This window comes from Gastrolobium bilobum, unplaced genomic scaffold, assembly GCF_033153095.1.
Source record: "Gastrolobium bilobum isolate Gb01-03AN ecotype WA unplaced genomic scaffold, APGP_CSIRO_Gbil_v1 utg69057, whole genome shotgun sequence".
Taxonomy (NCBI): domain Eukaryota; kingdom Viridiplantae; phylum Streptophyta; class Magnoliopsida; order Fabales; family Fabaceae; genus Gastrolobium; species Gastrolobium bilobum.
Window position 1 is genome coordinate 129,596 of NW_026895406.1, and position 20,549 is coordinate 150,144.

At 31.2% G+C, this 20,549-nt stretch overlaps 2 protein-coding genes across 2 annotated transcripts; both read right to left on the reverse strand.

Moving 5' to 3' along the window:
- Window positions 1-79: 79 nt before the first annotated feature.
- Window positions 80-10,471, reverse strand: LOC133309730 (auxin response factor 2A-like). The gene is made up of 14 exons (XM_061510534.1): window positions 10,417-10,471; window positions 10,096-10,208; window positions 4,691-4,792; window positions 4,544-4,600; window positions 4,145-4,300; window positions 3,682-3,766; window positions 2,898-2,988; window positions 2,335-2,505; window positions 2,088-2,204; window positions 1,864-1,939; window positions 1,588-1,759; window positions 1,003-1,433; window positions 598-788; window positions 80-176 (listed from the first exon to the last, which is right to left on the reverse strand). Exons 1-14 carry the CDS (start codon window positions 10,469-10,471, stop codon window positions 80-82), a joined length of 1,914 nt encoding a protein of 637 aa, XP_061366518.1.
- Window positions 10,472-15,517: 5,046 nt separating this feature from the next.
- LOC133309740 (probable indole-3-pyruvate monooxygenase YUCCA10) lies at window positions 15,518-17,393 on the reverse strand. Its single transcript, XM_061510545.1, has 4 exons — window positions 16,776-17,393; window positions 16,329-16,562; window positions 15,843-15,968; window positions 15,518-15,691 (listed from the first exon to the last, which is right to left on the reverse strand). Exons 1-4 carry the CDS (start codon window positions 17,391-17,393, stop codon window positions 15,518-15,520), a joined length of 1,152 nt encoding a protein of 383 aa, XP_061366529.1.
- Between the last annotated feature and the right edge of the window lie 3,156 nt (window positions 17,394-20,549).

Sequence of the window (20,549 nt, forward strand, 5' to 3'; positions counted from 1 at the left end):
CTGCATCAAGTTCAACGCCATCCTTTGCATACAAAGAACAGACATAGATGCACTAGTCCAACAAGCAGTAAGGCAATGTCTAAAGGCTTGTAGGATCTGCTGAGGAGCTTGGATCGAGGTTGTTAATACCATCCTTTGGACATATGATCATCTTTTGCACCATGAACTGGAAATCCCTGCATAGTTTAATGGTACAATACTAAATTTAGCAAAAAAAAAAAAAAAAGTAATTTATCATACCAAAGGGCACTTAATTTTTTCAAGTGTTGCTTAAGTAACTAAAAAGTAGTGTTTTAATAAGTAAATGAAAAAATCCAACCAGAGCTGTTTTTTGGTTAAAAAATTGAAATCACTTGATTTTGCAATTTACCATATGCATATTACTAAAATGTTGATGGTAAATTTTCACACATTCATGTACAAAAAGAAAAGAAAAACAACGGTGGTTTTTCAGGTTTCTTCTCATGTACATGCAATGTTTGAGAAGCAAATGCAGATTTTACAAATATCAAATTGTTATTTATACTAGAAACACATGCAGAGAAGTAATGTCAAGTTAACTTTCATAAGACATTACTGTTGATTTCAGTACTTAACTGCCATGGATAATCCCCTAACAGCGTTATATCTCCATCAGCATCTATGTGGGTCACATGCCATCCACTGCTTCCATTGATTAAGCTTCCTCCAAAATCAAACATGCAGTCAAGTTCAGAAATGAGTTCATTATATCCAGGAAAATGAGAGAGGTTAATCGCTCTTCCAAGAGCACTTCCCAGCTTAAGCACCTGAAATAGATAGTTGCTTGGCTTAGATTTCTAAATGCCTAAAAATTGTTTCAGCTTTAGCTACCAACTATATTATTTATATCATGAGGTTTCAATTCCCTCTCCTACCTATATTTTAGATAGAAGCACAAAAAATATCACACAACAATGAAAAACATTCTACAAAACTAAATAAAATCAAGCAATGGATGGTTAAATCATAAATGCTAAGTACCTTTGTGCAACTCCTATTAACAGAGCGACACTTCTTGCATGTTTTCCCAGAGGTAATACATAATGGAGGATTGGAAAGGAGACTTGAAATCTCGCTAAGAACAGAAAATTGTTGTGAAGGGAGCTTTGGTTGGTTATCAGTTAAGCTAACCCCAAAAAGCTTGTATCTACTACAACTGCCAGGTTGGCCAAAAGGAACATCATTTTCATCTTTAGAATGAGAAGAAGGCCATCCCTGGGATTCAGAACCAGTGGAGTTCACATTTGAACTCGAAGTTGATAAGTCTTCATGTGGAGATGACAATGGGTAGCCAAGAGATTGGTGAAGAGGGTCTAGCATAAGAAAAGGTAGCTGATTTGTATTGTAATCTTGACTTTGTAAGTCCCAATCCATTTTCTGAGATGCAGGATTGGCTGAATTTTGAACTTCGTCTGCTAACAAAAAGAGAATTCAACTAGGCCAATGTTCACAAAAAAGATCACATATTATCATAAACATGAAAAGTTATAGCATCTTGTAGCTTCCTCGAATCAAGAGAATTTCACAGGTAACTCAATTTTGAGAAATATATGGATAAGAACTTACCATCCTTGGGCAAGCCACTTAATCCAGGCAATGACGGGTTAAATACACATGCCTTTTTTGATAGGGGGGAAATAGGAATGTACTTCTTCTTGGCAGATTTCAATGGTTCAATCCACCAAGGACAAACCCTTTCAGGATGCATATACCTATCTAGTATGACATCCCATTGCACCTAAGAAGAAAAATATAGATTTAATTAAATCAAAGTAAAATAAAATAGAAAGGTATTATTACTTCAAGGAACTAAATCCACAGAATTGGTAAGGATTTGATTACCTTGAGACGTCTCCATTCTGAACCAGGCCACCTGATACTATCGATATCTTCAACACCAATTATTGTACCTGCATATCTGGTTACTCAAACAAAAAGGCATCAGACCTAGTTACAAGTAGATATTATAATTATCATAAACATCATTGGTACATTTTTTCTTTTATAGGGACAAAGGCATTTCAAAATAAACCATTCATGACTCAGCCAAACTTTGGCATCATCACCTTCTTGGAGATTCTTCAACTTTAAACCGCATTTGAACTCTCATTCCAATTGAATAGTCCGTTTCAGTTGACTTCATGTAGCTTTTCAGAGGAATAATAAATTCAAAGGGATTGGTCCTGTAAAAGATGCGTGTAAAAGCTCTTTCCACTTCAACCGTATACCCAAAGGGCATATATACATCTAAAAAGTAAGAAAATTAGATATATGCAATTGAGTTTTCAATCTGATAAATCCTGAACAACTCACCAAGGGCGGTAATAGACACTGAACATGGATCCTCTGGCAATAGCATGGGAAGCACTAGTCAATATTCCAAGTTTCATGCATTGACCCGATATCAGAGATGGATATGTGGATGCACTGTTGTATTGTTTAATTGCTCTACGAATCCCAATAAAAAGTTCTCCATTTTCCCCACTGCAATGATATAAAGTATTGTCCTGGTTACTAACACTTTCATTATCATTATCATGATTCACTTAACAGTCCCAATCATTCAAAATCTTACATTGCTCCTATAAATTTTCAAATAATAATTCCATATCAAATAATTTTTCAATTCTAATCCTCCAGTCTACCACTACAGCCAAAAAAACTCCTTTGCAAATGCATAACCATGACTATAGTAACACCTATACGAATTGGATAGAACAAATAATAATAGTTATTTTCTAACATGCTAAGATTAGAGGCATTCAAATAAATTAAAAAAACATGATATTTGGAATGGAACCAGAGTTTCTCTGCAATACCAACAAACAGAATTTGGGGAGAAGGAGGGAAAGACGAGACATAGATATAGAGAGAACCTAACGAAAATGCATGCATCTCCAGCAACAAGCTTTTTTGCATTCACGAATTTGCTCCAGCCACTAGTAAGCAAGTGTCGTTTCGGCTGACCTGCATTTCATTTTAGATAGTATCCAACTCAGACATTAACTAATGAATCTAAAAGAGCATTTATTGCAAGAAAAAAAAAATATGTGGACATGTTCCCCAACTTATGGTCATAAATTTGAAGGGGTTGCAAAAGTTGAAGGGCTACTTACAGAAGGGATGGCAGATACCATGAAAACAGATGACCTATCATTATATATTGTGCATTATTGTGAAACCAAAATGATCTTGTAACCAAATAAGAGATTAAAACTTGTTTTGCTACTAGCTCGACACTTTGGTTATTGCAATATGGGTTGACTAGTAGCAAAGGATCCAAATATATTTCCATAATAAAATGTCGTGGACTGATCAAAATCAAAAGGATCGTAGTTTTTTTTCAATTTTTTTGGAATTAACCCAACCCTAATTAACTTTTTGAGGCAAGTTGGCTCCCTTCGATGTCTCCACAAGCTTCGATTCTTTGAGCCGGCTATGGGATAATCCGGAGTGCGGAACGGGTCAGGGATGAGGATATTTAAACCCCTCCCAAAGATAGCATGTGGGGATCAAACCTAGGTTCTTTCCTTTTCACTTACTCAGTTCTTTTGCTATTAACTGAACTATCACCATTTGTAGTTTTATTCAATTTAGCATTAACATTGGTAGCATATTGTTGCAATTGGGTCGAGAATCTTTGACATAAATTAAACTTACCACGATATATATGTCGAAAACGCCACTCAAACCCATGCATGTCTTTCGCAACCAGCTCTTGTGTTGGTGGTTGATGAGTCATATCCTGTAATATCAAAGACATGAAATTAGCTCAATTCTTACCAAAAACAAATGATAAAAGCTTGGTGAAAATTAAAACAGAAAAGTGCAGAGCAATAAGATTGGCATGAGGAAAAGTAGAATGACAAAACCAAACCAATAAAAATCATGTCAATGTTTTCTTTAATCCAAGCCACTTGTTAATAGCAAAAATATGCTTCTTGATGAAATATAAAAATACAATAACATAGTCAAAAGCCACAAACAAGAACAGACATCACCCAAAAGTCCAAAACCACTTTGCAAATAAGTAGACAAGGCATAATCCCTTATCAAGCACACTGCATTTTGTAAATTAAAAAAGGTTGTTCAAAGTGTTATAATTCTAGATAGGGATTCCAACCAGAGGAGGGAAGCATCCATCAGCATGTCGCCTCGGAATAGAGAATCCACCATGTGTACTTGTGTCTGATGGAGTTAGTATCTTACTAAAGGTGTATGTTATAGTTCTGTAAGGTATCTGATAAGTGTCTTCTTGCTCCAATCTAAGATCATCTTGCTGCAAAGATCAAGAGCAGTAACCAGTTATATTAATACATTATCCATATCTGTATATCTACCTCACAAGATTAATTGATATTTCATTCTTCAAGATTGAACTCTGTAGTATACTAATTCAGTATCATTGAAACACCCATCTACCAACAGAATATATTAAAAAAAAGGACACTAGTTACACATGAAACAAAGAAGGAAAAAGGGAAGAAGATGAAAATAGATGTTACAAGAGAAAGTAGCCAACCTGTGGTTCGGGAACTAAAGTGACTTGAGCAAACACCTCATCTGTGTGAGCTTCAGCCTATAAAAGCAAAAAAGCACATTATGTCCAATATGCATTAAACATTTAAATTAAATAACGATATTAACCTGTGAAGAAAGATGACAGTACCTTTAACTTAACAGACCCAACCCTGCATAAGATCTTAGAAGGTAAATCATAAACAGGAGTTTCCATATGGTCATCTTGCAGATGCTGAGTAAATACAGCAACCTATTCCAGATTCCGGTCATTAGACCATGAAATTGTAATTGATTGGAGAAATATGGGTTTTATTTACAAAACCATATCAAGCAAACAATAATTCATTCTTTTTCTTCTGTTGATTAACAAAAGTAACTGTTCAATGTAGCACAATTTAGGGTTCCGAAATAAATTTGGGGAAACAATGGAAGATCACCTTTAATGTAAAGTTTAACTTGTTTATAAAGATTCACACAAAACATGTCAAGCAAACAATACTTTTTTTTTAGAACAAAGTAGTAGACACAACAATTTGAAAGAAGTTGCCAATGAGGGTGATCTCATGTAGCAAGAGTGAATAGAGCAATCCCACTCCTTAAACTGCTTATTTATTTTGAAATAAAGAAATAGCTGTAATTACTAATTTAGTCCAAGGAAACATCATGTTGTTTTGATAATTTGATGAATTAGAAATGGTTAGATGTAAAAGTAAAATTATTTATGTGCTTTGATCTAACAGTTTTGTTGGATAAAAGCACTTGTGTTATATATAAAATCATTCACCTAAATGTTTGTGTTATATATAAAATCATTCACCTAAATGTTCAAGTTTTTAAAATAGTTAGTATATGACATAACATTAGAGCCTACATGATAAAATTATTCATCTTGAAGTGTTAAAAAGAGTATCAAACGAAAAAAACGGCACTCTTGTGTTATAATATAATGATTCTGCATCAGAAAGGGTTAATAAGATATAAAAAAGTATATAAATTCATTCAATATTTGAAAAATGCAAAAGATGTGCAATCTTTTTTTTTTTTTTTTTTATAACAGATAGGGGCTAAGCCCAAGAAAACAGAAAAACAAAATAAACCTCTAAAAAACTGACAAGAAAGTACTCAGACTAGCCAGGATCAACATCTATGCAATGAGATGTTTCCTGGAGATCTAAATTAAAAACGGGAATCAGTTCCGCAGGCATGATCCGATAGTATTGTAGACCAAATGAACTTTGGATAGAAGACTTAGCTAGCCAGTCAGCACACCCATTTGCTACTCTAGAGATGTGCTTTAGAGCCACTGTCCAATCTTGATCAATAAGAGCTTGTACTCTTGCCACTATGTGTGGTAGACAAGCTGCATTGCTTCTACAAGCAAGCATCGTAATAATTTCTTTATTAAATGTTGTTTGCGTCCCAAAAGGTATTAAATGAAAAAATTGTATTAAAATTATTTTAAAGGTCTTGCGTCATAAAAGGTTAAAAGATATATATAAATATATAAAAAAATATTTAATATTTTTTTATTCATCTTAAAGTGTCAAAAAGAGTATTAAATAAGAAAATCGCATCTCATGATATAAATATTTTGCATCAAGAAGATGTAACAAAAAATATAAAAACATTTAATATTTGAAAATATTAAAGACATTTAATTTTTTTTACTCCCGAATAAATTTGCTAAGAAACACGGAAGGAGCATGTTGTTCGTGTCCAAAAATAATAGTAAATGAAAAAATGACATTCAAGTTTAAGCCATATACCTACTAGATTTCAATTTGTAATTTAATTGTACTTATTGATCTTAAACACATTTCCTTCTTGAGATAATAGTGATCGAGGATAGTGAGATCCTTGTTGGAAAGGTTGTCCATAACCTAAGAAATTGGATGGAAGTGTAAGGTAATCAAGAATCAAAATCTTAAGATTATAGGGATTTGTTCAAGCACTGTTGAAGCTTGATCAATAGTGATATTGAAGGCTGGACGTAGATCACGATGATTGTGATTGAATCAAGATGAATGGAGTTTGCACCTTCTTTAACATTTATCTCTTTAGATAAGCATTGTTTGCATACTTAGCATATTTATATTCATATTTATTTATCTATACTCGCTTGTCTAAGTTGCTATCAATTATATCTTGGCTTGAAAAAATTTTAAAACTCAATTTACTCATTCCTTTTGAGTTTTGATGCCACTTATCCAATAGAAAATGCAAAAGATATTCAAAAAATTTCATTCACTAATAAAATTTGCTAAGAAAGACAGAGGGAACGTGTTGGTTTTAAATGAAAAAATTGTATTAAAGTGTTTTAATGATCTTACAACAAAAATGATTGGAAAAAATACAAATTATAAAAATCATTTAATATTTTTTTATTCATCTTGAAGTGTTAAAGAAGAGTATTAGATAAAAAAATGGTATCCCAGGATATAAAAAGGGTTTTCGTTTTATCCTTTAACATAACACAACAAACTTTCCTACTCTCACAATATTTTGTGGGACCCACACTTTTTAAAACAAAAAAATAAATAAAAAATTAAGGCACGCAAAACGAATCTCTATAACATTATACAATCACTTTTCCTACAACATAACTCTTATAAAACCCATATAAAAATTAGGAAGGGTGACAAAATATATAAATGGGTTTGCAACTTCTGCTGCAGAAGTTGGGGATGTGCAGCAGAGAAAAAAAAGGTAAGGTCCACTTTGAAGAGAAAAAGAAGGGAAAACATTTTCTCCAAGGAGAAAATTTTTCTTATGTTAGTTATTCATAATATAAGTGGGGCTCACAAAATAGTGGAGAGAGAAAAAGTTTCAAGGTGGAACCTACTTATGCTATGAGTCACTAACATGAGAAAATTTTTCTCCTTTAAAATGAGAAAATATTTTCCCAAAAAATAATTGCTAGTGCGCGAAGACAAAAAGAGAGTGACAGAAGAAGAACAGTCTTCTGCTGTTACATAAGAAGTTTTTCCGTATAAATACATTAAATATTTCAACAAGTTAAAGGCATTTATTATTTTTTTACTCCAAAAATAAAATTTGTTAAGAAACATTGAAGGAGCATGTTGTTCATGTCTAAAATCAATATTAAATGAAAAAACAAAATTCAAGCGATTTAAAGGCCTCACGTGAAAAATGGTCCAAAATATATAAAATCATTGAATATTTAAAAATATAAAAATTATTTTCTAAAATAAAATTTGCTAAGAAACAATTAAATGGTTAAAAAGGTATTAAATAAAAAAAACATTAAAAGTCTCACATTGGGAATGGTTAAAAAGACATAAAAAATATGTGATGTGAATTTATCTTGAAGTGTCAATAAAGAGTATCAAATAACAAAAACACCATTTCATGATATAAAAATCCTATATCGGGAAGGATAAAAAAATATAAGTACATAAAAAATATAAAAGCATTTGATATAAAAAAATGGACCTCGTGATATAAAGAATAAAGATCTTGCATCCGGAAGGGTAAAAAATATAAATACATCAAATATTTGAAAATAGAAAAAATATTTAATACATCTTGAAATGTTAAAAATAATATTAAATAAAACATGACAGTCTTGTGTTATAAAGATTCTGCATTGAAAAGGGTCAATAAAATATTAAATAACTATAAATATATTGAATATTTGAAAATATAAAAGATACTTAATGCTATTTCATTTTTTAATAAAAAATACTAAAAAACAAATAAGGAGCGTGTTGTTCGTGTTCTAAAAATGTATTAAATAAAAAATGACATTCATATGTTTTAAAAATCTCACATTGGGAATGGTTAAAAGATATACAAATTAATATTTGATACTTTTTTTATTCATCTTGAATTGTCAATAAATTAAGAGTATCAAACTAAAAAAAAACATCATTTCATGATATAAACATCCTATATCGGGAAGGATAAAAAAAAAATATAAATACATAAAAATATAATAATATAAAAGCATTTGATATAAAAAAAAAACTCATGATATAAAGGTCCTGCATCCGGAAGGGAAATATAAATACATTAAATATTTGAAAATAGAAAAGATATTTAATACTTTTGGATTCATCTTAAAGTGTTAAAAGTGGTATTAAATAAAACATGATAGTCTCGTGTTATAAAGATTTTTCATAGTGAAGGGTCAATAAAATATAAAAGAAATACAAATATATATTAATATTTTAAAATATAAAAGATATTCAATGCTATTTCATTTTTTAATAAAAATTGATAAAAATACAACAAAGGAGTGTGTTGTTCGTGCTAAAAAAATGTATTAATTACCAAAAAAAAAAAAATTGTATTAAATAAAAAGTGGCATTCATGTATTTTGAAAGTCTCACATTGGGAATGATTAAAAAGATATAAAAATAATAATATTTGATATTTTTTTATTCATCTTGAAGTGTCAATAAAGAGTATGTATGAGTATCAAATAAAAAAAAAATGGCATTTCATGAAATAAAAATCCTATATCGGGAAGGATAGAAAAAAATATAAATTCATAAAAAAATTAAAAATATAAAAGCATTTAATATAAAAAATAACCTCATGATATAACCGTCTTACATTCGGTTGGGCAAAAAATATAAATACGTTAAATATTTGAAAATAAAAAGATATTTAGTACTTTTTGTAGAGATGACTATATGGGTTGGGCTCAGCAAATTTCACGTTGTAAAAGTCCAACGTTGAGAAGGATAAAAATTATTTAAAACAAAGTTATAAATATTTTATAGATTTGAAAATATAAAAGATATTTTATATTTTTATTTATTTTCTAATAAAATTTGCTAAGAAACACCAAAGAAACGTGTTTATTAATTGTGTAAAAAAAGTATCAAATGCAAAAAAAATAGTGGAATGTTTTAAAGGTCTTGCATCGAAGGATCAAAAGATTATAAAAAAATACAACAAATATGTTTGAAAACATAAAAAACTTTTGATATTTTTAATTCACTAATTAATGATGTTATAAATAAAAGAAAGTTATATTGAAGTGTCAATAAAGGGTATCAAATAAAAAAAAGTCATTTCATGATATAAACATCCTACATCGGGAAGGATAAAAAAAATATAAAAAATAAAGTTTGCCAAAACAATAAATAATAAATAAAAGAAAATTATTTTAGTCTAAAAAATAAAATATAATTTAATTTCCAATTATTTGAGCTGACATGTTCAGTTGAGTGTTACCAATTAAATTCCTTTAATTATTAAGAAAACCATTTAAAATAATTTATAATTATAGTAAGCATCTTAATAGAAGAATGAATCTTCATGTCTTTCTTCACCAAAAAAGAAGAAGAAAAGAATCTTCATGTCTTTCTGTAAGATGAGAAGATCTTTATTAGCCTTAAGGACAAGTTTGTCTTAAAAATGAAAAACTAACTCATATACCTATTCATAAGATGTGGTCATGAGACATGTAAAATATTTTACATAGAAATAAATACACAAGAGTTCAAAACAAATAAAGCAGAGGATGAACAAAAGGTACTAAATGAGAAAGGGATCATAGAAAAATGGCAAAGGAGATAGAACCTGCTCTAAGTGACCTTGAGGGAAATAGAAAACCTTCTCCCCAGCGCGAGGAACATAAACGGATGGCCCGGAGCATGCATGCCACACTTCAGTGTACAAATCATCTCTCACATCTATAACAACATATATATATATATATATATAACCCCAAAATAAATTAATAATAGATGAAGATGATTCGTGAACAAAAACTCTCGTGGCAAACAAATATAAAAAGGGACAAACAATCAGAACATAACGAATTAAAAATTGAAAAATATATATATATATATATATATATATATGGTTGACTTTAATTTCTTCCATGACCCCAACACCTACCTTGGTTAAGGTCGCTGTCGCTGGCTTCACCATCCATGTCTCTCTTCCTCTTCATTGAATGTAAGAGAATGAAGAGGAGAAATCAAAAGGAAGAAAAAGAGAGAGAAAGGACTGAAGCAATTTGAGAGGTAGAGGAAGTTAAAAAAAAGAAGAGAAACCAAAAAAGGGACAACAGTGATTTAAGACCGCGGCATGTCTTGTTCTACGCAGGGAAAAAGAAACCGTTTGAAACCCATGCCATTCAAGTTTGTAGTCACACTATGCGGACCCTTCTTCTCTCTCTCTCTCTCTTTTCAACAAGTACAAGTCTCACTCTCCCTCCATTACCATGCCAGCTTTGAGTAACGCATGAACGTGTGTATGTGATCGGGTACGCGCAAGTGCAAGTTAAGAGAGCAGAGACCCAAAAAAAATAAAAAATAGAGAGAGAGAGAGAGAGAGAGTGCACCTGAAAATAGCTAGAGACTCGTTTCCTTTTTATTTTCTCGTGTTCGATGAGTCGCTTCGCAGCTTCTCATTTCTCTCTACCACCGTAGTCACCGTTACTTCCTCTCTCTCCTTATCTTGAATGGTGATGGTGGCGATGTTTGCTAACTTGCGCCGATACGATCGAAGCATTTGATTATATCGCCTGCGCCTGCATGCTTTGCATTGCATCGCCCATTCGTCTCTTCTGCGTTTCCTTTCCTAAGGGAAATTATAGGGTAACGGCCAATGGTAGTTAGCGTGTCCTCACAGCTCAATCATAGCCGTTGATTTCAATGAATAATTGATTTATTTTTTTATTTTTTTTATTTTTTGTACATAAGAATAATTCGATTTTAGCATGTAATCATTTCATAGTAGATACAAGCGAGACAAAGAGAGAGAAGGGTCCAAACCGGGCACAGGTGAAGTGTGGTGTGGTAGAGGGAACTTGAGGTGGACATGCGGGTACTTTGTATGCAGACCAAGCGCCAGTGACTGCAGAAAGCTGGTACGGCTCACCCCATTCACACGACTTACGCTATTATACCTCTTGTACCATTAATTCAATTATTTTATATTATTTTTTTTGCTATTTTCATACCTTTTAATTCAAAGATATGACTGATTCTAATACTACGGAGTGCTAGAAATTAAATTCAGGCAACCCAATTTGAAAATAAACTTATAAACTAATTACTTATAAACTAATTATATATATATATGATAATTAACTCTTTGAGGGGAGTTATTTCCTAATATTTTTATAAATTTTAACTTTTTAAAATGAAAAAAATATTTCTGCAGTTACTGCATATAAGTTATCTGCATTTATTATCAAAATAACGTCGTTTTGATATTGAAATCTTAAAAAATAATAAATATTAAGACTATTATAATCCTGAAATAAATTAAAATTATAAAAACACTATGATTTCCACCCAAAACGATGTCGTATTGAGCTTACTGCAGATAACTTATATGCAGTAACTGTAGAAAAAATAAACCTTTTTAAAATTATTATGAGATTAATCCTATGTGAAGAATTAGTCACAATTAATTTTTTTTGCTTATTTCCAAAAATATATTTAATGACAATTCTCTTGTCACCTACTTAATCTGTGTTCTCAAATCAACTACATTCGTTAGGTTATAAACTAATATATTATAACCCTATGTTCTATGTGTAGTTGAGTCTTGAGATTCTCTATCCCACTAATATATTTTTTTGTGAATGAACCTTTGTTTATAGGCTTGATTAATAACGACTCATATTTTTTTTATATATTAAGAGTCTGCAGGCGCGCTAAGGATTGAGTGATTAGGCATATATAGAACTACCTAACGGTGAAAAATCACCTGTTATCAAAATGATCCCAATGAAAGCGACATTTGTAATGTCTAGAATGACACTTGAGTGGGGCCCATGAAAAAAAAAAAATCAACTATATTTCACTGTTTCTTGAAGAGGTAATTTTATCCCTAACTTATAGGGGAAAAAATATTATATATGTTAAATTATTTTTATTATACTTCGGTGTTATGTTCATGTGTTTCTAAAATAGTTTTTTGTTATAAATAATTAAAAGGAACATAATTAATTTATCAAATAAAATATGAAGAATGATATTGTAACAACTAAATTATGTTACTACCATATTACTACCAATCAATCTCACCGTTAGATCGCTTATGTTGATCCAACGATTATATTTATTTTCATCTTTGTATGATTATGATTTCTCATATTTAAAATGAAAGCATTAAATATGAAAAATCATAACCATATAAAGATGAAAATAAATATAAAGTATTAAATATAGAAAATCATGACTATATAAAAATAGAAATAAATATAACCGTTAGATCAACATAAGCAATTTAACGATGAAATTGATTGGTAGTAACATAATTTAGCTGTTACAATATTCTTTTCCATAAAATATTTAGAAAAACAAACAGAGTAAAAAAGTGTGAAAATGAGAGGAGGGAGGGGGAATAGAAAGCCATGAAAGGAAAGAATGAGGTGGCGGAGACTTTCTTTATATGGAAGGAAAGAATGAGGCGTCAAGGCATGCGCGTAGACGAAAAACGGCAGCGAATAGAAAAAAGCCATGAAATCGTTCCTTTCGCCGCCCGACCGTTTCTGATGTTGCTGAGTGCTTGCTCACGCCCCTATTAGCTCCTCAAAACCGAGACAGACACGTGATGAGGCTTATTCTTGTTTGTTTATGTTACTATGTCGTTCCCTTCCTTTCCCCTCTCTGCATTTCTTTTTTGTTCTTTTTCATTGCTATTGCTCTCGCCTCTCTCGGTGTATAAGTATAACAATTATCGGAACTTATTCAACTCCCCTGCTCATCCTGTGACAAAATAACATATATTATCCATTACATGTTCATCTTATCTAACGCATCATATTAGTTTAAATCTCTTATAAATATTAATATTGTGAAATATAATGCACTTAGAATTTGGCTTTTACAAGAAGATTAATTAGGCTCGAAATGTGATTTATTTTTTTAATCTTTTAATTATTAAGTTGATTTTATTTTTATTATTTTAGGTGTGTTTAATGTTGATTTATTTATAATTAGCTATATTTAATTTTTTTATGCGTATTTTAATTACGTTTTAAGGTTATTTGACACCTTATAAAAACGTGTGTAAGACTTCATTTGTTGGTAGTTGAATATTTTATTGTCTTGATAATTATAATCAGAATGAGGATTTTTTTACTATCAAATTCAATTTTTTCTATTTAGCCACTTATATATGTTTTCGGTATTATTTAATATCAAATAATTAAGTTGTCATCAATCAATGGCTGAAAGGAACCGTGAGGGGACGTGATTTAGTTCCTGAAGAAGACTTGAAGCCTACTCTAATTATTCAATCAATTTTATAATGTTCTTTTTATAATTATTTTCATATAAAGATTTATTAGTTATATAAAATATATGAATAATTAATAACTATATTTCCCTAATAATCAATTATATTTTAATGAAATTCGAAGCATTCTTATAAAAATTTAGTCCCAAAAAGCACTACTATAATTTCATGTAAATAAAGAAACATTTATTGAAAGATTTCATCATAATTTTTCATTAATTAATTATATATATATATATATATATAAAAGGAATTACATAAAAATAATAATTAATAATGAATTTTCAATTCCTAATAGTCAGTTAAATTTAAATTAAATATATTATAAGTATCCTCATTTCTCTTTCACCCTAAACATAAATGTTAATATGATATAAAAAAATTATCCTCTTACATGCGTATTTACTATTATAATGATATAATTAGATGTAATATATTAATAAAAATATAATCCTATTTCAAACTATATTACAATTATAAACAAACAGAAAAGTTTAATGATTATTGGTTAACACCATATATTAGATAATGATTTATGTATTTAATTTATCTTAATAAAATTAGGGTCCTTAACTTCTCCTTTAGATTTGCACTACTAGGGTTAGGCTAGTGGTGTTGGGTGTGTATTTGGTTTACATTTTGATTCTCATATAATTTCCCAAAAAAAAAAAAAAAAAAAAAAGTTTTTTGCAGCAATCAAAGACATAGTTAAAATTATTATCACCATATTTTGTTTTGTAACGACTGTAGCTCAATCCATAGTAGTGTTATACAGTAAACCTGTCTTGATCGTCACTTAATATTACTATTAATTATCTATATGTAACATTACTTTATGAAGTGTTTAATTACACCATTAACTATTAATTTTATAAACAAATAATATTTTTCGCTGACAATAATAAGAATTTATTATTAATAAATTATAAAAACAAAAAAATAAGTATTACAATTATTCTGCAGTTTTCGTTGATTATGGCTGAGAAATTTTTTTGTCATTTCAAAATCTGGTCTGCCATCGATGCTAGGTAAAGTTAGGGCCTTAGGGGTGTTACTGTTAATTTGGGTAGATCTCACTTATTCGGGGTCAGTGGAAATACAATTCGGGTCAAATGTGGTTTGGACTTTGGACCACACCAAGTCAAGTATCATTTAGACTTTAGAGTGACAAATTGTTCGCACAGCTATTCGAGTTAGTCTGTAATTTTTTATTATTATTTATTTAATAAAAATATATAAATAATAAACTTAAATAATTTTTTATGGGAATTTAATTAATTAAATTATATTAAAACAGTCAAATGAATTTATATTAAAATTTTAAATTCAGTCAATACATACAATAAAATGAGTTATCAAGTTTTTTTTTTCAAAGGATTATATCTAAGAAATTTTTAACCATCTATCATAAAATCAACAAAATGAATGCTTAAAGACTCACTTGAGTACGGTACCATTAAGGATAATGTAACAATTTCCATGTAAGATTTATGAAAATTGTTATGGTATCTTCATAATAAATGTATATAGGGTGGCTTATTAAATATTTATCAGTGACTAAATTTATAAAAAATATTCAAAATTAAATTAAATATAACTAATAGGTAATAAATGTTTAACAATTCACTATAGCTATCAATATTCATGAGAAAATCTAGATTCTGGAGTGAAATTCACGTTTATGACCGAAATTGAATAAAATTTCATACATATTAATGTACTGAGCTCATATAATTTCTTCTTAAGGATGTTGCATGATGTAGCTCACATCATTTGCTATATTTTCAGCATCTGCGGCAGCTCCATAGAAACCTCTCCTTGATAATCCAACGCAATACAAACCATTCTTTCCCTTCCAATGAATGGGGTAACTTGGCTTGGGAAGACCATCCTCACTCAGAAGGTAATCATCTCCCTACACCATAAACAATTAATTAATTGCTAGTTATTTCATTATATATACGCGTCCACATTGAAGTTTTACAAATTCTTAGCTTAACGCATTTCTTCTAATTCCTATATTACATATTAATCATTCGATATTAACCTTTTTTTCCCTATATTACCTTGAGCCACTTGTGAGTTGATCTCTTGAAGCCGGTGCAGAAAACAATGGAGTCAAATGGGTGCAATTTGCCATTCTTGAATAAGACATCCTTGCCTTTCACGCTTTCTATTTCTGCTGGCAACACCTAAGTAACACACACAATATATACAATGCCGATTCGTCACGTTACAAAAACATTAGGTGCACGGCACAACTATAGTTCTTGCACTTTGCAGGCCAGGGATAAAATAATAATCGGCAAATGAAACAGTTTACCTAACTAATAAAGTTCAAAAATAATAGTTCATCGCAATGCCACTTTATGGATTTTTAAAAAGAAAAAGAAAAAAGAAAAAAGAAACTTAGTAATAGTAAAAAATCAAATTCCTGTTTCATTGAATAATTGTCATGTACTCACTAAAGAGGGTAGTAATTGAAATATGAACTTCAACTAACCCCCAAGTTGAAGTTACACCAACCAATTAAGGCTATCTGTATAACGCACCTTTAACTCTCCAGACTTAATTTTCTTATAGGTTCCAACGTCAATAACTGGATACTTGCCGTACTTGACCTTCATGTAAAAGGGACCCTCATTGGGCCTAGCTACCCCGTACTTGGTGACATCCCCGTACACAATCCTGCTAAGTATCACCATCATTGAGTCCACCGTGCTCAACGACAAATGCTTCAGCATAAACAACCCCAAATTCACCATCTCCCTTGATAGAAAATGAACCTGCCCATTGCATGCACTCTATAATTAGTATCTGTCTTAACCAAATCACAACTCATTCAAGTAAACAAAAGATCTAATAACCATACCCATTTAAGTATACGTGTTTAATTTTTTTTTACATCAATAATATATGACGAGAAAAAAAATGGACGAGTGAGGAAAAGTGGTAAAATTGTTTTCTCATGACTAAAAAGTTACTGGTTTGAATCTTACCGCGCTTCGAACCACAATGGAAGTTTTGGCACCATGGTTAACCAGGTCCAATGCAATTTCCATGCCAGAATTCCCAGACCCAACAACAAGAACATGTTCATCTTTGAAATCCTTCCCAGACTTAAACCCAGTTGAATGAAGCACCTTCCCAGGGAAGCTCTTCAATCCTTCCACCACCGGCACAAAAGGGTCAGCGGTTTCTCCAGTAGCCACCACCAAGAAACTCGAAGCATATTCCTCAACCTCACCAGAGTCTCCATTCCTAGCCTTCACCTTCCATTTCTTAGAACCTTCATCATACTCTGCCAGCTCCACTGTTCTGCGATACAGAGGACTGATTCTGAAGTGAGAAACGTAGTCATCCAGGTACTGCAAGAACTGCTTCTTGGGAACATATTCTGGAAACGAAGAAGGGAATGGCTTGTGAGGAAGCTCACAAAACTGCTTTTTGAGGTGAAGGTGAAGACGATCATAGGAATATTTCTTCCATAGTGAAGCAAAACAATCTTCCCTTTCAAGGATTATGTAAGGAACAGAGTGTTCTGTGAAGCATGCAGCAGCAGAGAGGCCAGAAGGGCCTGCTCCAACGACTATCACTGCATTCTCCGATTTCTGCATTCTTTCTTTCTTTCTATTATGATTAGAATTTAGAAAACAAAAGAAAAGGTAAGATGAAGAGAAATTAAGCCCCTAGTGAAGGTATTTTATATATTCAATGGCAATGAAAAATGGTAGCTAGGTAGTCATTATTAATCATTAATATATGGCGCTTTCCATGGGTTTCGATGGTGCGGATCTTACAGAATTGAATGAGTCTGAAATGTTTAAAGTTTTATAAAGTGGGACTAGAGGTGGCAACACGGGTCAACTCGACACGACACGACACGTTTTCGACCCGTACACTATTTGACACGACCCTGACACGACCCGTTGCGGGTTCGGGTCGACACGACACGACCCGCAAAATTTAAAATTTTAAAAAAAGTGGGATTTTTTGAAAATAAATAAATTAAAAACAATAAAAAAATAAAAAATAAAATAAAAAAAGATTAACTTCTGTTTCTTGAGATTTTTAGTTCCTTGTATTCTTTTCTATACTAAACAATGACTATTTATATCAATATATAAACGAATAAAAATAATAATATAATAAAATATTTAATTGAAAATTAAAAAAATGACACTGTGCGGGTTGACACGCGAACCCGCGGGTTGACACGTGACCCGACACGAAAAAAAACGAGTCACATTTACACAACCCTGACACGACCCGCCCTGACCCGCGGGTTGACACGACACGTGATTTGGCAGGTCGGGTCATGGGTCAACCCGCGGGTCAATACCTGTATTGCCACCCCTAAGTGGGACGGCTACGTTGCATTGACATTGACATTGTCACGGACAACACGACACCATATGACATGTCGACACATTAATTCTAAAATATGTTATAAATTTGGACACATTTTGATATTAAATAATATTTTTAAAATATATAATATAATTTATATTTAATACATATAACAGTTCATAATAAGGGCTCTTTGACCAACAGGGTTTTTTGAGGTTTTAATTTATTAATTTGGTATTTGGTTCCCGGTATTTATCAATGGGGGTCATTTAGTGACGCGAAGGGACCCAGCGTCACCGAGTGCCGCTACCACCCCCCGCATCACTCACATTCTTTTATTTTTTATTTTTTTTTAATTGAGTGACGCCCCCTCCCCTAGGACACTCACAGGATTGTGCCAAGTGACACAATTTCTTTAGTCGCGTTACCGTAAAACTTTGGAAAGCCATAACTTTTGACTCGGGTATCCAAATCAGATTTTTTTATTTCACATAACTTTTCGAGATCTACGCAATGACACCTCATTTAATATATTTTATCTCTCACAAACATAGTTCAAATCTGTAAAAAAAAGTGGAACTAGTGTTGTAAATTTGAACTATGTTAATGAAAGATAAAATATGTCAAATGAGGTGTCATTGCGTAAATCTCAAAAAGTTATGTGAAACAAAAAAAAATCTGATTTCGATACCCGAGTCAAAAGTTATGGCTTTTTGATGTTTTATGGTAACTGGACTAACGAGATTGTGTCACTTGGCATAATTCTGTGAGTGCTCAAGGGGAGGTGGCGTCACTCGATTGAAAAAAATAAAAGAATGTGAGTGACGCGGGGGAGGGTAGCGGCACTCAGTGCCGTTGGGTCCCCCTCGCGTCACTCGGTGACCGTACTTTGTTAATTTTTTTGTCAAATTTCATAACAGAAAAAATTTGATTTATAAATTATTTTTTTATGTTTAGTTAATAAGATAAAATTAAGACTACAAAAAACGTGTTGGATGCGTGTCGGAGCGTTGACCGTGTGTCGAAAAAAGTTGACTGCGTGTTGAAAAAATATGTCAGAACATGTCGGAGAGTTGACCGCGTGTCTCAAAATGTTGACGGAGTGTCAGAACATGTCGAAACCTATCGGTATCCGACACCCATTATTTTAAAAAATGTGCGTGTTCGGGTATCATGGGGGGACTGCTTAGATTCTTGTGTAATAATATTTACTTTAAAATTAATATGTATTCTATATTTTAATAAAAATATAATTTTGAGAAAAAATCTTAATATTTACAGTTTTTTGAGAATATGACACTTCAAGCTTAGACCATATTATCCGTGCGTACATTATCATTTACGCACTGCCTAATATATCCATATACTTGTCTATGCAACAAAGTCCACTCTTTGTCAGATTTATAATTAGGTTTCACGGTAGCAAAAACTAATTGATGATTTTTTTTCTCTCCATAAAATAGATCTTCCAATTTTGTCTTTCAAATATTATACTTGAGGCCCCATTCTATTGGTATTAGTTTTCATTGTTTACAAGATAAATTTCACAAATCACATTAGCTCTTATGCTAGTTTGATAAAAACTAACACCAGAACGACAAAGCCCTGCATCACTCGCACTTAAAGGAAGAAATATATAAGTAGAAGAGACTATAAATTTAAGGGATAAAGGAGAAGTTTTTTCTCAAGTCTCATCGAACTTCATGCCTCAATTTTTTTTTTACTAAGTGACGGATTTCACATATTTTATGGGTTAGTGAGAGATAAAAAAACTTCTCCTGCAATAGTAAAAATGCTTATTCCTAAATTTAATACCTTAAAAGTTTTTGGATTATTCTAATTAGGAAGACTAATATTCACACATCAATGAAAAACATGACAACTCATAATAAATGAGTAAATTGAACAACGCATATAAATCCAAAAACTCTATGCTCCATATTAATCAATTCTGTTAATTTGGAAGGTTTTTTAGGTAAAATATCTTACTACCAAATATTCCTATTATTAATTTAATATAATTATGTATTACCGATAGTACATTAAAAATTATTTTTTTCTCTTTCTCTTAAGAAATTTTTTAAAGATTGTCTGCTGAAAAGTGGAATCTAACAGTTAAAAAATGGTAGTAAATTGATAGTAGAAATATTTGGTAGTAAGAATATCTTATTTTATATATGGGACATGATATTCTTACACTGGTGTAAGAGTTAGAAGTCTTACACTCAATCTTGACCATTGATCCACTTGTATTCAATGGCTCACATTATTAAAAAATTTGAGCCCTTAGATATAAATGGGATCAGTGGACAAGATTAAGAGTATAACTTACACTGGTGTAAAATGATCTTAACCCTTTATATATATATATATATATATATATATATATATATATAGGGGCAGGATATTCTTACACCAGTGTA

Coding starts and splice junctions, on each gene's coding strand:
- LOC133309730 (XM_061510534.1), bottom strand. CDS start 10,471: ATGAAGAGGAAGAGAGACATGGATGGTGAAGCCAGCGACAGCGACCTT. Junction 789..1,002: donor TTAATAGGAGTTGCACAAAG/GTACTTAGCATT, acceptor TATCTATTTCAG/GTGCTTAAGCTGGGAAGTGC. Junction 177..597: donor TTAGGGGATTATCCATGGCA/GTTAAGTACTGA, acceptor TAAACTATGCAG/GGATTTCCAGTTCATGGTGC.
- LOC133309740 (XM_061510545.1), bottom strand. CDS start 17,393: ATGCAGAAATCGGAGAATGCAGTGATAGTCGTTGGAGCAGGCCCTTCT. Junction 16,563..16,775: donor CCATTGTGGTTCGAAGCGCG/GTAAGATTCAAA, acceptor TGCAATGGGCAG/GTTCATTTTCTATCAAGGGA. Junction 15,692..15,842: donor CAACTCACAAGTGGCTCAAG/GTAATATAGGGA, acceptor TTTATGGTGTAG/GGAGATGATTACCTTCTGAG.